This window comes from Diadema antillarum, unplaced genomic scaffold (assembly GCF_040938485.1).
Source record: "Diadema antillarum isolate AM-2024a unplaced genomic scaffold, OU_Dant_1.0 seq00002168_RagTag, whole genome shotgun sequence".
NCBI classification, from domain to species: domain Eukaryota; kingdom Metazoa; phylum Echinodermata; class Echinoidea; order Diadematoida; family Diadematidae; genus Diadema; species Diadema antillarum.
Window position 1 is genome coordinate 134489 of NW_027272806.1, and position 18733 is coordinate 153221.

Genomic DNA, 18733 nt, shown 5'->3' on the forward strand with positions numbered 1-18733 from the left:
TACATACTAACTGTGTATAATTTAATAACTATGCACAAAATGTTTTTTACACATAAAATCAAGGTGTGTGCACTAGATTTCTTTGAAAACTACGCCGCTGATGTGACAAAATCTTTGGTTCTGCAACTACATGTCTGTATTGACTTTGAATCTAAATATCAGTTACTAATAAATTAATTAATCTGAATATTGTAGAAGGCTTGACTGAACATACAGAATGAACATATCTTGAGGCGATGAAAATTTGGGTACAGCAAGATGAAGAAAGAGAGAGAGAGAGAGAGGCAATTATATATTGTACTGTTGATTGTTGTTGTGGTATGATATATGCTGGGCAAAATCTATAGAGACTTTGGTTATTTTTCTTAAAAAAGAAAAAAAAAGTTTGCCTTTGAGGAGACTAATAATAAAGTGGCCATGCATCTAGGTACATGTAGGTATGTTGGCATGTGTTCCATTTGAGCCATACGCAATTCCTTATTTTGGGACAGGAGCCCCAATATTTACCGCTCCAAACACTTACAACTGATGGAAATTGCTCTTCCGAAACATTGTTGCTGCTCCTAACAACAAACAAAAAATAAACAAACTATCATGACTTTTAAAAAACAACAAGAAAAAAAAGAGGAAAATATTAACTTTACAAAACACAGTCCTACGTCTGCAGTACTAAAGTAATACTGCAAATTCTGTAAAATGGAACATATGATATGCAAACTTGCCATGCAATCTACGCAGGCGGAAAACATTTTGAATGCGCTTGGATTAGGTATCAATAACGGGTGTACGTCTCATCCCGATCTGTGATGTATGGCAATCATCTGTCTAAAGGCAAGTACAGTATATCCCAGTACAGGAGTACAATTTGTAGTTGCTCTGCGGGGCTAGTTTCATTTACATATTGCTTGCCCAGTGGCAAAATTGGGTTGTCCAGGGGCAAGTGGATGAGTAGAGCTGTATGTCTGTAGGGACCCTGAGTTATATAAAAAATGGAAGCATAGCTGACTGTAACTCTCTAATATCACAGCTATCTGCGCAATCTCTAAAAGGAAAGTGTAGAAATCTTTTGAATAAGCCATTAATTTTGAGTCCATTGAAAACATAATTTTAAAGTGACTTGTTGTACAGTCTGAGGTTACCAGACAGACTTTTAAACAAAAGTCCTTTGAAGAGCAAATCATACCTGCCATCTTCAGAGCTCAACATACCGTAACAAATAAAATGAAAGCAAATTTTGCAAAACAAAGAAAGGAAAGCGAATATCTCTGTCATAATACCTAAAACCTTTCAATATCAACAGAAGGTCACAAAAATAGGAACCCATGGTGGAATAACACTTCTTCCTTCATTCAAAATAGAAAGAAAAAGAAGAAATTTGTATTTTAAACAACATAAAAATTGATATGCGTGGCAGGTGTTTGGGTGTACATAGTGACCAGCATTTTATATTGGAATGGAATAAATGACCTTTATAGATTTTTTTTAAAGACATGAGCTATTAAACAATAAGCAGCAATGAGCTACATGTATAAACAAACTTAACATAAGATAGGGGCAAGACATGACAATTATCGAGAGCCAAAATGAAATTGGCCAAAATCTGTGGAAGAGATTCATACAAAACTTACGACACCTTTCATCTCCTTCTTTTTAATACTCTCTCACCAGCGGTATACTGTAAAATGTCTACTTCTTATTTCACTTTGGATATTTCTCAGCTGATAGTACATAGCATGTCTTTTTTTTTTCTTGTTTTCATCAGCATTTTCAGACTGCATCTGCATGTAACTGTTTCAGAGGTTATTCATTCTTAGCCATACACTGTATTGTATCCCTTTATCATCACCACAATATCATTTTTTTTTTCTTTTTCTATTTTTTTACACATGTGAATGAAATTCTACAACGGGTACAACCTCTATGTCTTTGGAAGTAAATTTATCTACGACATACAGAATATATCTTCATGTTTTGCAGCCTACGTGACCGATTGTCAGCGATTTGGTGAATTCAGCGTTGGACGTCGTCCCTCTGTGCACGGCGCCCTCACGTGTCTGCCTCAGTCTTGATGGTGGTTTCGTCGTGACGCTCCTCCACAGCCTTCATCAGCGTCATGATGGAGTTGTTGACCTCCACCAGCTGGTTGGCGACCTCTGTTGGGTCCTGGTGGGGGTCGTTGACCCCAGACTCCATGTGGTTCCCGATGCCTCCATTGGGGTCATCGTCGAGGTCACCTGCAAAGACCAAAACATTTACATGGAAGTTGGGACTCGTAGTTGAGTAAGCTTCTTTTTGTCCAAAACTGTAACAAAAAAGCAGCATTCGCAATACAGTCAACCTTGCCTATAAAGTTGAATCAATTTGGACTGAAGAAATAGCTTCAACTTCGATGAAATACAACTTATGAGGGATTTAAATTAAATAGAATATAAAGAGAAGCGGACTTGAAAAGACCAGACCCAAACAGCAGTGCAGTTTGAAGACACACTGATGTCATTTGCGAGACTTTTTGAGACTTTTGAGACTTTTTTTTAAAGCAAATTTGCTAAACATTGCAAATGAACATTATTGTCACTGTCACAAACAACTGGTCTTTGCCTTTGCAGGGCACACACAAAACTGGATACTCGGGCCTAACTTGACTATCTCACAAGCAGGGAGGTGGGATCCTACCTCACTGTCACAAGAGAATAAATGAGTCTTAAAACATAACATCTTTCCAATAATTTGCAGAAAACCCCATTCAATTTGGTAAGTGGTCACAGAGAAACGTGGATTGTTGTAAAGCATGTCGTGGGTCTGATTCTTCCAAGGTTAGCACCTGGATGCTCTCGGGACTGCATATCAATGTGTAAACACAAAGGACAGAACTTCGTGGGAAGGGATTCCTGACATGCTCTACAAAAATCCTAATTTCTCTTTGACTACTGAAGCAAATCGAATGGGGTTTTCTGTAAGATGTGGGTAAAACATTGCAAGTTGTAGTTTCATTCTCTGAAATTGTATTTGGATTGATTCACGATTTTCAAAGTTATCGTTGCGGAGGGTCCTGTTGCATTTTTTTTTTTTTTTGAGGGGGGGGGGGGGGGGGGGAATATGGTACAGCAATTTTCAATTGTCTTTATTCCTTCAAGACACACACCAACCTGACATGTCTCCCTCGTGGGTCAGATCTGTGCTGGAGTCTTCGATGTACTCCACAGCATCTGGAAGAGAATCGTCGTCGTGGGAGGCACCCCTAGCGGCAAGAGATTCTGCGGCTGGAAATAATGAATCAGGAGAAAATGTTGAACTATCATACCGTACACGTACACACTCAAGATTTATGAATACTTGATATCACACCTATTAAAATTGTTACTGCCTTTACAGTGTATTTGCATTCCTCATTCAGTCATTTCATTCAAGTGTTATGTAAATTTGTATCTAAAGTTTCATTAAATACATGATTAGTGGGGTCTTGGGTGACTGACATACACATGTATTAATAGGCCTTCTTGTGTCAATGGATCTGAATATCAATACACACATATGTGACCCTGTATCACAAAAACCACCAAAACGTCACCAGAAATAGATTCTCAGTTAAGGGCAGATTCTGGAAGAGCAGACTCTCAGCTTTCATGAATGATGTATAAAACTCAATTCAAATGGACTTTCTTAATATATCAGCATAATGCAAAGAAAGTGCATGCTCTGGAATGGCATTTACTAGCTGACAAAAGAGGCTCTGAAGTTTAGGGTGTGTTCAAGTGCTTAATCTTGTTCTTAAAGCTGTCCTGTGTGCAATGAATGGGACAGAAACAGGATGTAAGCTCTCAAGCAACCACAATGAAAGGATTATCAGATTACGCTGACATACTGTCCCAGCACATTCTATTCATGACTAATACCAACTTTCAAAGCAGCAGCATCATACATTTAAACAGTATTGGAGGTGGGAGCAAAGAGCATCTAAAGGGTTTTAAAGAAATGAAAAGAAAGATCTCTAATACAGACATACCTAATCAAATGATTCTACAACCAAAAAAAAAGTGTTCGAGAAAAACTGGAAAAAAAAAATGCAATTTCCCTTTTCCTTCATGATTAAAAACTTTAGAATAATGTAGAAGAATAATTGCTCCATCAAGAAGTACAAAAATCAAGAGATTGATTTGGTTGACAATGTTCATTTTGAGAACTGATCTTTAACTATCAGTGACCTTTAACCCCTGGCAACCCTGAAATTTAACATAATGCATAAGACAACTTTCAGGGCAGAGCCTAGACAAACGTATTAACGTTGATGCCAAATATACTTCCAACCTGACCAATCACAGCTACTATTCAGGGTCCGACTTTCTTTGACCGTTGTGATCAAGGATTGACAGTAAAACATTCTGGTGTGGGGACATCATACTTACCCATCCTCTTCTTGCGGTTTGCGTCTTTCCTCCTGTTGGCAAACCAGTTGTACACCTTGCTGGGATTTACTCTGTTGTGCTCAGCGATGTCTTGTCCTGCAATGAACAAAAAGGAAAAAAATGAAAACAGCAACATAGTCTCATTCACATTTGAACACCCACTTGCATAAGATCCTGGGATGACAGAAATGTGTCCCCAGTGATGAACCCCATAGTCCCATCCCATACTTATGGTGTCTGTGGTAAATACAGCTGAGTGGAGTGAAATTTACGTGAAAACACAATAATGTTTTGAGTTCAGGTTGATCTTGAGATTGAGATTGAAGTGTCTGCTGAGTGTAGCATAAACAGTAAAATCGAACAAACAGAATGGGGGAAATTTTTACTGAAGTCAGACAAAATATGTGAGAGGTCTTCAAGATTAACCCTGCTTCCACAGAAATGAGCTACATTGTACCAGTTCCAGTTGAATGTATGCAAATTGGATAAAGAGATCACACTGTACACTCACAAGTCTCTAATTTACTTGCATGCAAAATTTTTATTTCAATTTGTTTGCTTTGAATATCCTTTTAGGATAAGAAATTACAACCATCATATCAATGCAATTGTCAGTAATGCAGCATTGCTGTATTGACAAACCTGTTGAAAGGGAAGGGGTCATTGTTGTGGAATATTATGGACACAAACTTCAAACTTCATTTTCTTTGTAGAAAAAAAAAAACATAGAGTTGTAAGGCAACAGCTTTATCACAGTGTTTCATTTCCAAACATGAATGCGATTGACAAAACTGTCTCACAAGTACAGGACAAACTTCAAATTTCCCTCACTCTCTTATGTTTTAGCTCATTTGATTTTGAGAAAAAAACAAATGTTGCACCTGTAAACTCCTACTGTTGTGTGTTTATTAGGTTATCAATAACTATCATAGTCAGCTTGAATGTGGGCTTGACTGTTGCCCCAGGGAGGTTGTATAGCACTGCATTCTACCAGGGTCTAAATAGTAGCTTACCAGGTATCTGCTGCATGGCGTTGCAGGTGTCAGAGAGGCGGACCCGTTCCAGGTCGTTGGGGTACGGGTTCTTCTTGAAGTACGCCTCTAGCACCTTCAGGCAGTTGTCCTTCCAGACGAAGCGCTCGCGCCTCTTCCCCGACACCACCGGGGTGTTGGCAGTCTGCGAGGGCGACTGGTAGGGCAGGTAGCGGGCAGTCGACCGCCGGTGGTGCTGGGAGATGATATGTTGCTGGGGAGATGGCTGCCCGTCTTGGTCCTGGAGACTATTCAGCAATCCTGAACAGACAGCAATATTTACATTAATCAGTCTCTTGTTCTTCTTTTGTTCTGTATGCATGGGTGCCAACCTTGCATCAGTCAGCAATATTGCAGCATTCTGAGGGCTGAAAAGGCACATATTTGGTGGAAAGTAATATTTTTACCTTTCCTGCAATATATCTGTCATACATAGAAATACAAATTGGCAACAACAGTATCTTCCCTGAAACTTTTTTTTGGCAAGAAACAGTACAAAAATACTGCAAAAAGAAGGTAAATTTGGCATCTCTGTACATGATGTAATACATGTATTTCATGTACTGGCATGGCATGGTATGGCAAGAGGAAGGAAACATACATCATTATACCCGATGCGGACAGACTGGTTTTGCCATAAAACGCATTTCCCATAGATACCTGCCCAAGTATTCTTGGGACTCGTCTCCAACAGACTAAAAAAGAAAGTATTATCAGGGAGTGCTGTACCTAGTGCCTCCAGCTCTTTCCGCTTGGCCAGATACCAGCGGTAGAGCATGGCCTGGGTGCTGCGCCGCATCACGTAACCATGGAGCAGGAACTGGGAGATGTAGCTCTGGCTGATGCCCGTCGCCTGGGCGATCTGGTTCTGAGAGAGACGATTCAGGTTTAGGAATTCCTTGATGTCCTCCTTCACGTTCATGTGCCCCTTCCTGGGTGAAGAAGGAATGATATGCAAATTAAAGGGATGGTATACAGAGACTCCAACCCAAAGCACCTTCTGATCTGGAGATTCTCCCGCCTGCAACCCCTAGCAAACAGGAGACTCCATGTTGATGTGTGCGAAGCGCATAGTTCCTAGGGTTCTAGATGCTCTCTGGTGCTATCTAAGGCTTAATTGTTCAACATATAGTAGTAAGTAAGAAATCCTTTCCAACGGGAGACACAAAGCCACGGCGGGAGAAATTAAATCTCAAGCGGGAGAACGGGAGATTTTGCAAAAATGGGTTTTCGACGGGAGATCTCCCGTCGAAAATGGGAGAGTTGGAGTCTCTGGGTATAGCCTTTAACTTTTTGCAAGATGCTCAGAAACTACTTAATGAAATGTCAAAGAGCATACAATTCCACAAGGAATTAAAAGTTAATTCGATTAAAATTGGTTTTGAAATGGCTGAGATATCCAAAAACAAAGTACAACAAAGCGATCCTAATAAAAGGTGGGTCCCATCTTTTATTAGGATTGCTTTGTTTTGGATATCTCAGCCATTTCAAAACCAATTTTCATCGAATAAACGTTTAATTCCTCTCATAACCATTATGTTCTTTCATATTTTGTAAAAGCTTTCTTATATTATCTCAAAAATCATTATTAAAAGATGGAAACCAGTAGCCCCATCTCAACCGAAACTGTACAATCCCTTTAAGTAATTGAAGACCCAAAGTCATCATGGAGGCACACAGCCATCATACAGCCAAGCACAAGTTTACAGGAGACTGGTACTGCATGGATTAAAGTGAGCAAGTTAGAATTGTCTGTTGAGTTTGTACATTAATCATAGCCAAAAGGACAACTTATGCATACATCATGATTTCACAAATGAAGTCTCTGACATTATGCCTCAGCACACGAGAACTACATTTTGTGACTAACTATTAAAAAAAGAAGAAGAAAAAAAAATCCACAACCTATCCGTAACAAAACAATCATAAGGTTGAGACTAGACATAATCTGTCACCAGAAAAAAAAAAAGGAACAAAGTCTAAAAGGTTAAGTTTGCTTCAGTTCCAGGTGTGAGGAAAGCTTGTGACATTTTGGATGCTATAATGATGCAACATTTTTCTGATAAAGATTTAAATAGTAATTCTATGTCCCCTCATATCTGTCTCTGTCTCTATATATTACCTTCAATGTTTCATCTCAGTTGGTTTAATGTTAATAAAAAGAACTGATGTTCAAGTCATACATGTGGGCCTATCTTTTTGTAATTCAAATGTTTGTTCCTTTGAAGAGCTAAGACGAAAAAAACAATAAATGCGAGACAATATATCACAACCCCAAGGCTGCTATCCCAGTTAGAATAGCAAACTGAATATTGATGATAGTTTGCTAAACCTGTACCTTAAAATACAATCTCAATGTGTATGCTTTTGTATGCACACAATTACATCTTTTAAAGTAGTATTTATTAAAGTACTCTTAAAATAGTCTTATCTATATTTAGATGAACACCTTACAAGTTAACTTATGTTTTAATTTGTATACAATAGTGTAAACAAAACATGAAACTGAAATCTAAACTGAAACTAATCAATTTTGAAATCCAGGGAATCTTTGTATTCACAATAAACATATCGTCACCAGGGTACAATGTATTCTCATAACTGTAAGACCCAGTGCATTTGTTCCCATACACTGTGGTTTGCTTGTAATATGTACATGTATGGCAAGCGACGAACAGGTTGATGCACAAAAGCATTCTGCGTAATTGGTAACATTAAGGAGTGAAAATGTAGGCCTACTGTATATTAAAGAATTTTCATTAGGGTTTAGTTTTCGCAAATTTTGCAAATCACAGTTGGGCTGCAAATTTAACAATACGCGAAAATGTCACCATGCGCTAAGGTAAAAGTGTGCTTGTGAAGGCCTCTGTGTCAATTTGTAAAAACAACATCTCGTGAAATGTCTGTGACCTCCTCATTCACAAAAATATCTGTACATGAAAAAATCAGCATATGTAATTCTTGCTTGACTTATCACCAGAAAAAAAAAAAATACCGTATATATACGGTATTTTTTTTTTTCTGGTGATAAGTCAAGCAAGAATTACATGCACTTCTATTTAAACATTAACCTTGAACTTCATAGATGAGGATGAAGCATCAACCCTTGTGAAAGAAAAGAGCAGAAGGGAATGCACAAACAAAATCTTGTTGTCATCTCTTCCAAACTTTCTTTCATGGTCTACTAAAGATTCAAAGAGTGGTCCCCATCTCACCGGAAGAGTGCCTCCACTTCCTCATTGGACACGCTGATTTCATCCATCCCTAGGCGACCGTCTCCATTCTCCTGGTAGGTATGGCTACCCATGGAGGAGAGCAGCGTTACCAGGGAGGTCCTGCCGCCGGGCGATCCTTCCTCCTGGCCCAGCCCGCTGCCATCCAGGGTAGAGTTCCTATTGGTCACCGTCAGCTGCTGCTGGGCCTGGTAGCTGCTGATTGGCGGAGAGGCCGCCGATGTCACAATGGGCTGTTCCACTCTGGGCGGGAGGGGTCCCAGCTCTGTGTCCAGCTTGGCCATGGTGTCGCACGCGTGGATGATTTCATCTTTGGTCAGCCCTGTGCGTACCAATCTCCTCAGGAGTTCTATTTGCTCGATGGTGTAGCGAGGCTCACCCGCCATGGCGCCGTTTGCGATGCCTTTCCAAATGGCTTTCCTCCAGATAGTTCTTCCAGATTACCCAATATCAATCTGCATACGCAGTAAAAAGAAAATCAAAGCCCTTTACACCACTCGAAATGAAAGACACATTGTAATCAATACTTTTTTCTGAATTGATGGTTATTTATACAACTGGTCATTTTTCAGTAAAATGTACATGTAGTAAATACAGTTCACACCACAAACCTATTTCATACAGTACACTTTTTACTAGATGTATACACTGTGATATAATATTCATTTTGAATTTTAATCCCTGGACTTATACAATTCTGTTTTCTTCTGTTTATTCTTCTTGTACAAGTCTCTCTTTATGACAGTTCAACCATTAATGTCTAAGGAAAGTAAGAGAAATATTCTATGCCACAATGTCTAGGGTCTATATACAGACTAGTGTACAGTGTAGCATGTTTGAGCATGAAATTTGATGCACCAAAATGCAATGCTAATGCATTCTTACGGTGATGATTATCAACAAACTTAATATCATACAATATAGGAGTCATTAAGGACAAGACATTATAAAACATACTTTAATCTAACTAATGATTCATGAACAGATGATGTGATTTTCACCAAACTTGCAGGGTGTATTTGTAATGAAGTGAGAAAGAAACAACTAAATTTGTGGGGTCATGAGGTCAAAAGTCAAAGGTCATAGGGCAATAAAGGACATTGAAATAAGATTATCTCTCAATAACACAACAATGGATCATCAAACCTTCACCAGACTTGCTTCTTAAATGCAGATTCTGTAGATCCCCGATATGTCCCTTTCCCTTTAAGTTTGTGTTGAAGATACTGCCTACGAAATGGCAAAATTCAAATCACGGCTGCTTGCTAGAGGTCTGCTCTCTTGGAATGCTCCTCTAGTTTTGAGTGTGATAATTTGCACTATGAATAGCAAGGATAAGTTTTAAACTTTAATCTGAAAGGCTGCAGCAAAAGACTCAAATTCCATATTAAATGAGCACAATATGAAAATGGTCATATATGAATTAATGTACTTGTTAAACTAAGCAAACTACAGTACCTTGCAAGGTCACATTTCATGCAAGATAAGACAAAAGCTTTTTTCATGTGAATCATGGTACTTTTTTAAAGTTTTCTATTATTTCCTCCTGTGCACTTTGATCTTCAACAAGATGATCCAGGATAAAGATTCTCTCACAAAGAAGAAACAAAGCTCACTGATATACGCTGGTACAGGTTACGTTGTTGTGTTTGTGCCCAAAGTGTGGAACCAGCCATTTCCATACAATTCTTTGATCATTATCAAATTTTTTTCTAAATATATTTGTACCTTGCAGATCGTAAAATCTCTCACATATTCTTCCCTCCTCCCTTTAAGCAAGCCCACAGTCAAGTCATGAACATTGATTTACACTTCAATGAATGTGCACATAATGCTCGCCCCGCCAACAAAAACTTGCGAGACCGACAAACTGCATTCCTGTCTGGGGATTTTGTTTGCATGCGTCTGGTTGAATTGTTTTGATGAATTGTACATGAAACCCTCCCTTCCCCCCCCCCCCCCAAAAAAAAGTACCACATTTATCATATATTCATTTGCAATATTTCCACACAGAAATGCTCAGAAACAGAAGAGTGAACAAGTGCAAGAGAGAGAGAGAGAGAGAGAGGGAGAGAGAAATGTTCTGCATTGTACATCCTGTAGGTGTACTTTAGCACTAAGCCAGCGTACAAACTTACAGTATTACAATTGTGAATGTTGCCTCAGATACAAAAGAACTTTGAAAGCTCTCCCACTGCCATTGCACAATGTACTTGTCTTTTTCTGTCCCACCATTGAATGGAAATCTCTCATGGAACAAAAACCACAACAGGACGGGATCGAATGCGTCTGTCGGTTTATGCGGTACCGACAGAGGCACCACACTTGAACGGTTTGTCGGTGACTGGTATAGAGGGAAGTATAGTGTTCTATAGCATTCCAGTATAATACCACTACTAGACACCAGTACAATGTACAGTATCGTACCATACATTCACTTATACTGTATAGCCTTTCATTTCATTTGTTTTCTTGGGCACTTTCATTATATTCCAACAAACACATCCATTCATATCACCAGGAAAAGAAGACCTCACAACCCCTACAAGAAAAAAAAAGGGGGGCAAAAAACAATAATGAAACAAAACAAAAAACACACTACAATTTGCTCGGGAGAAGACAGCTTATTGGTATTCTTTTCTTAAATGTATGTCATATACTACATTCTTTTCTGATGCATACATTGTAGGCCCTACTGGCTCTGCAAGTCTGATGAGTGTTGTTGTACATTGTATTTCAAATTTTTAAAGGAAGAGTTAAAGGGTGTGTACAGTTCTGGTTGAGGTGATGATTTAGCTTTTTAACGTTTTGCGATATATTCAGAAACCACTCTATGAAATGTCAAAGCGCATGTAATTCATAAAGGGGTATCAAAAGTTTATTTGATGAAAATCGGTTTTGAAATGGCTGAGATATCCAAAAACAAGGTGAAACAAAGAGATCCTAAAAAAAGGCGTGGCCTGTCGTCTTTTATTATTATCACTTTTTTTGGATATCTCAGCCATTTGAAAACCAATTTTCATCAAATAAACGTTGAATCCTTCTTAAAATTATGTGCTTTTTCATATTTCATAAGAGGTTTCTCATTATCTCACTTAGGAAATGTTCAAAACATGAATCCCCACCTCAACCAGTACTGTACAGTCCCTTTTCTTCATAGGCTTACATGTGGATTGAGAGAATGCAGCAATAGCGCACATTAGTTAAAGTTTGAGGAAAATTGGACAATCCATTCAAAAATCATGAATTCTTGAAGTATCAGTTCCAAGATCGCCGGGTGTGAAGACTACTACAGCCTGTGATGTCATAAGTTTCAAAAAGAAAATATTTAAGAAAATTCAACATATTTTCACTTTTCTCTCTGAATAAAAGAGCAGATGACTTGCCTCTTTCAGAAGGCAGGCAGAGAATTATTAAAAATTAAATTTTGTGGATATTTTTCTTATATTGTTCTACACATATGTGACATCATCAAAGTTCTGTAGTTTAATACTGTAGTCTTCCTATCCGGAAGTGACTGCACAGAAACCTTAAAAGTCCATAAATTTTGAACAGACTGTCTGATTTCCCTCCAACTTTCACTGATGTCTTCTCCTTATATTACTGCATTATCTCAATCCATATGCACATAATGTACACAGTATGTGAAGGTGAACTTGTCCTTTAAAGGACAAGTTCACCTTCATAAACATAAGGATTGAGCGAATGTAGCAATATTAGTAGAACACATCATTGAAAGTTTGAGGAAAATCAGACAATCCGTTCAAAAGTTATGAATTTTTGAAGTTTTTTTGCAGTAACCGCTGGATGAGAAGACTACTGCAGTGTATGAATAACTTAGATGTCACATGCGTACAACAATATAAGGAAAATATAAAGAGAATTTCACAAAATGCCATCTTTTGAAAAAAAGTACACATTCCCCTGACTCGTTACCGACAAATGTTATGGGTAATATTATTCCCCCTGCCTTTAGAAACAGGCAAGTCAAGAGCTCTTTTATTATGCGAAAAAAAGTGAAAATATGTTGAATTTTCTTTTACATTTTCTTTACACTGTTGTACGCATATGACTCACAAGCTGTAGTAGTCTCCTCATCCAGTGGTTCCAACACAAAAATTTTAAAAATTCATAACTTTTGCATCGATTGTCCAATTTTCCTCAAACTTTCACTGATGTGTTCTACTAATATTGTTGCATTCGCTCAATCCTTATGTTCATGAAGGTGAACTTGTCCTTTAAGTACCTTGTAGGGTTGTATCAGTTTGTATGTTGTTGTTACCATTCAAGCCATTCAAACTTTATAGGCCTATTATAGTCCATACAATGTATACAGCATTTTAATTTGAAGTTCGGGTTCCTAATACGTTGTATTCATAAAAGATGTTGGATAATTAGCAACTCTTGCTGGAATGGCAGCTTCCCATAGCAACAGCCAATCAGGCAGCTGGATTGCCGCCATTACCATGACAACTGCCATTCTAGCAAGAGTTGCTGTCATCCCAACTTTTTATGAAAAGGGCCTCAGGTCTTCTTCAAAATCACAATCAGTGTACAGTATTTACATGTATACAATTTGTATTATCTTTCACCATCTAACACTGTATTTTCCTCCCTCTAAAGTTATATAACACATATTTTGTACAAACGAATTATTTTTTTTTTTAGGTTTATGAAAAATTGTACAGAAAGAAGTCAGTGATCTTAGAGAATGAAGCCCCATTACATGCCGTACAATCTGTAGGCTACATATTCCCTGCATTTATTTCTCTTGTATGAACAAACAGACCATTTATCAAAAGTGCATGTATGAAGAGACTACAGTTAGTGTAATAGTGTCATATCCTTTGTTTATAATGTGTACCATACAAATGTAGTACTACAATGTATGGTATACATTGATAGACATTGACACACACATCTATTGTGACTCTATAGTCAGAGTGAGATACACTGTAATACCAGATGTGACATGAAAAATGAGATTACATGTATCTTCTCACCGAGTTTTGAATTACAATTTTAGCGTTTTCATTAAATCAATATTTTGCTCTCAGATTCAAACTGAAACTTGGCAAGTCAATATGCAAAAATAACAGAAAAATGATATCGACAAGGAAACAGGAATCTGCGATCTACAGCTGTATGACCACAACAACGGGATATTACTAACAAAAGTGGAAATACTGAAGATAGAGAAAACACGATGGATGCAATAAAAATAGGATGCCAAGGCAGTAACGTTTTGCATGTGTGGGTACAACCATTTGTATGTTTACAACTGAATGTGCAGCATTTTACTGTCAAATATTTCACTTTATTTTCACTTTTTGGCTTAAAGGACAAGTCCACCTTCATATAAAGGATTGAGAGAATGCAGCAATACACATTAGTAGAACACATCAGTGAAAGTTTGAGGAAAATTGGACAATCCGTTAAAAAGTTACGAATACATGTATTTTAAGTATCTGCGCAGTCACTGCTGGAAGAGAAGACTACCCTACAGTGTATGATGTCACATGCGTACAACTATATTTAATAAGGAAAATAAAAAGAGAATTTCACAAAACCTTACTTTTTTAGTGCACAGTTCTTCGACTTACTACTGACGTATATTAAGGGTAATATTATTCCCCCTGCCTTCTGAAAGAGAGAAGTCGAGTGTTCTTTTGTTATGCGAGAAAAATGGAAATATGTTGAATTTTCTTTATTCTTTCTTTATATCGTTGTACTCATGTGACATCACAAGCTATAGTAGTCTTTTCATCCAGCCATGACTGAGCAGAAACTTCAAAAATTCATAACTTTTTAACGGATTGTCCGATTTTGCTCAAACTCTCAGATGTGTTCTACTAAAATTGCTGCATTCACTCAACCCACATGTCTATGAAGGTGAACTTGTCCTTTAAAAAATAGAAAAAAAAATCAGATAGAATACCAACTTACCAAAAAATTCTGAGAGAATATACTGTACACATTTTGTTTTCACTAACATCCCCTAGATAATATAATTTATCTATACAGTATTCTCATGCCGTGAAATTCACATTAAGAATGTATTTAAAGCTAATGTTCATGCACTGTACATCACAAAATGCTGAACTTTTAAACAGTTCATTTTTAGTCTTCACTTTAAGTCTCTCAACAGACAGTGGTGGGTGTTTTTTTCAGGAATATTGTAACAGTTTGAACTTAAGCAAAGATTACCATTGTTGTACAGGATATTCTTCAAGCATCAAAGAATTTCTTTGCAAAACCTCGATAAATAAACAAATATGCAGTCCTAATTGTCTATATCTGAAGCGAAAATCCAATCTCTATTGAGGTCATTTTGAAGAGGAATAAAGAGTAAAAATGAAGTAAACAAAAGTTTTTAAAAGTCTCATTAAAACTGATAAGAAAGAAAGAACAGTTTTAGAGGAAAATATAAAGTTTTGTATGTTTTCTCGAAACAATATATTAATAGGCTAGCCTACCATTTATACATTGTACATGTACAATGTTTGTCATGCAAATTAGGTGATCAATGGGCATGTCATCAAAACAGGTTTCCTCTATTAATTTGTCAAAAATGAGAAAGATACAAATTGTAATGCCCCCTAACACACACACACACACACACACACAGAGTCACACTGATTGTCTATAATTCAGCAACAACTGTAATCCCTCCTTGATTCAGTCACTATGCTGCTTACATGCAGTGACTACAAAATTTGATGTACATGTATAAAGAATTAAAAACAAAAACATCTTACAGTAACTTTATTTGTTGACAAAAAGTAAAAAATTTGAAGAACTTACAAGGTGATGACATCTACATTGTAATAATCATTTCCTTTAATTTGCACAACATGAGGTCGTAACTAGTTAACTAGTATTAAACTGTCTTCAAGGGGAATGAAGTGAAAACATGGACTGAATGACTGAACTGCAAACACATTTCAGTCAAGTTTGAAGTAAATCAGAAAATTCTTTCAAAGCTGTTAATGTTCAAAGTTTCATTGCCACCCTCGCCGGATGAGAAGACTGTCTAACAGACATTTGAGCTGTCAATGCAGGACAACGATAGTTAAAAAGAATGCAACAAAATTTAATCTTCAATGACTTTAAGCACACATTCCCTCCACTTGCTATTGATATGAATTCAAGGTAATTCCCCTGCTTTCTGAAAGAGATACATTGTATGTCAAGTGCTATTTCATTACGCTAGAAGAGTGAGATTGTATCATTCTCATTATATTGTTGTCCACTACATTGTATGGTGACATCACAAACTTTTTATGCAGTTTTCTCATCGAGCAATGGCAGCACCAGGGGACCATTTCATGAAATTTTTTGTCAGTGATTTACACTGACAACTGTTAAAAGCTACTGAAATCATTGCGTCTGATTGGCTGATAGCAAATTTGTCGGTGAAAACCTCCGACGAAATCGTTGATGAAACGCCCACCAGAACTCTACAAAGTCTTAACTTTTGAAAAGATTGTCCGATCATTATAGTCAAACTTCACATCTGGACCGTATTTTAATAATATTCATGCATTCACTTTTAATATCCATCACACAGTACAAATACTTGTACATTTCATTCCCCTTTAAGGAAAATATGGGAAACTGAAAACTTCCAAGTTTTCTGTAGTTCTTAATGAAACTTCTACTTTATTTGCTTGATTATATTCATTCAATTCATGGAAAAGACAATGAAAACAAAAATGTGTGGAGTGGATTTCACTTCACTAAGAAAATAAATTGAAAAACATACATGCACAGAAAAAAAAAGAAACAATTTGAAACTTGGAAGCAAAAATGAGACATTGGTAACTGGAAGATTGCACATACAGCTTGTACGAAGTTACATGTACTGTACAAATTGTATGTACAGTAGGGGTACATTGTATACACTGTATGCACACATGCTATTAACTTTCATATATTTTTTATTGGTCATGATATTGGATATTTTCAATTTAGCAAACTTTTTTTTTTTTTTGGGGGGGGGGGGGGTGAAGAAAACAAAAAGTGAGAGGAAAAAAGAAATAAGTTGGCAACTCTCAGATTGACATTCATGATTGTACATTATGTACATGTATGTGTGGAGCAGAATATGTCAATTGAGGCTGTTTGCAGTCAAAACTAATTTTTTTTTTTTTTTTTTTAATGATAAACACTGAACATGACTGTACACATTGTATAATTCAGTGCTTTAGTCTTGTTTTGGCAGGGTCATTTATGACAAGCATTTTGTGTTGTGTGTGTTTGCTTGTTTAAATTCATCTTTTTTTTGAGGGAGGATTGTCAAGTTTGTTTGTTTGTTTGTTTGTTTGTTTGTCGTCGTTGTTGGGTGTTTTTTTTTTGGGGGGGGGGGGGGTTACAATAAGTCTGTGTCTATACCTTTATAAATAGAAAAATTCCAAAAAACAGTTTTGAAATACATAAAAGTACATGAAAACTGCTATTTGCATTGATTTCAATAAGGGCCAACAAAACAAAACAATAAACAAATCAAAACAAAAAACAAAAACATTGATCTGCGCCCCATTTCACAAAACTTGTTATCAATAACAAGTTACACATGTATGATAGTTGTTATAAGCTACTGAAATCCTTGCATCTGATTGGCCAAGAGCAAATTTGTCATAGAAATATAAGTGGCAGTTGTTACTGATAGCATGTTTTATGAAATGGGACTCAGGGCTTCATCCTTGCCTTCTTTTCTCACAGTTGAACAATAGACCTTTTTGTTAGATAGTCAAAAAAAAAACAGCCAAACAGGATACATTGTACAAGATCAACTTGAAGGAAATATGATTTTCATTGATATTTAAATATTTGCTGTATATAGGTCACATACATTCATGTAATTGTTGATATGAAACACATCAAATCTCATCAATAGGAGCCTAGCAGGTTGAGGATCTGTTTATTTAGAGACAAGTTCAGTGGGGAAAAATAGTTACAAGGCATACCTTTTTCTAAATGCCAAGAACTTTGAAGATACACAATAAAAACCTAGATCTCAGTTTAATGGGACGAGAATTAAGAAGCGAACATATAATCTTTCATATATTTCTCTCTCCTTTTTTATAGTCAATCTCTCCCTCCTTTTTTTATAGTCAATCTCTCCCATTACAAAGTTACAATCAGATTTGGCATCTCTCTTCCTCATTTTTTTAACAAACAATGTATTCTTTTATAACTAAGTTTATTTCCCATCATGCTTACAGATATATTTCTGTAAATTTGCCTTTCTCTCTCTCTCTCCCTCGTCTATACAAGTCTCTTGATTGCTACAAGCAAGAGCAGTAGTGTACTACATTCTTCGATGAGAAAAACTGAGCTCTGGTACTCGCAACTCTAAGCACAACGTGTGTCCACCGTGTCCACAAACTGACTGGTTAGTTACAATACACCAGTCAGTGCGAATCAAGCGCGCGCGAACATCGCAAGGCGACGATCGCGATCAATCGTAGATCGTAAAAGCGCCACTGAAACCGGACGTCATACAGCTACTACATGGATGAGCGTGTTGTGTGTGCTGTCGTACATTCTGTACGTGTTACGTGCTTGCGCACACATATCGAATGGGCCGTGTGTGTATGCACGGAAGATGGCCCCTATGTATTTCTGTAATGAAAATGAAATGATTTCATCAAGATATTACGATAGCCACACCCTTACAATCTCACTTTCAGCAAGCTCTACGACATAGTGTGACACCTTACCGACATAAATATCACATCTACTGATCTAATACACCATGATTGCTATATTTCCAGCGCCGAAGATCTGTTGTAAGCCAGTAACGCTTTGAAAACGGTAAACTAGTCCGCTAAAATACGACACAATAGTTGACCTGTATACCGGACACACTGGACTGAACAGCGGCGCTAGTTGAACAAAGAGGTTAGCAAGACAGCGCCTGACAAAACCTTCGATACTTACGGCAAGACTTCTGAAAATCCTGAGAAAATATCCCTTTTCTTTCGTAGCTATTTCATTCTTGTTGTTTGAGTTGCAAGTTGATTACAGGCGACGGATTCGTGCCAATAAGTGTTTCGGTTGT

At 37.2% G+C, this 18733-nt stretch overlaps 1 protein-coding gene across 1 annotated transcript; it reads right to left on the reverse strand.

Annotated features, from left to right (window-relative positions):
• Nucleotides 1-1590: 1590 nt before the first annotated feature.
• Nucleotides 1591-18729, reverse strand: LOC139714125 (homeobox-containing protein 1-like). The gene is made up of 7 exons (XM_071625847.1): nucleotides 18613-18729; nucleotides 8650-9122; nucleotides 6164-6366; nucleotides 5417-5695; nucleotides 4404-4499; nucleotides 3147-3260; nucleotides 1591-2234 (listed from the first exon to the last, which is right to left on the reverse strand). The coding sequence occupies exons 2-7, from the start codon at nucleotides 9051-9053 to the stop codon at nucleotides 2047-2049; spliced, it is 1284 nt and encodes a 427-aa protein (XP_071481948.1). The 5' UTR covers nucleotides 9054-9122; nucleotides 18613-18729; the 3' UTR covers nucleotides 1591-2046.
• Nucleotides 18730-18733: the final 4 nt, after the last annotated feature.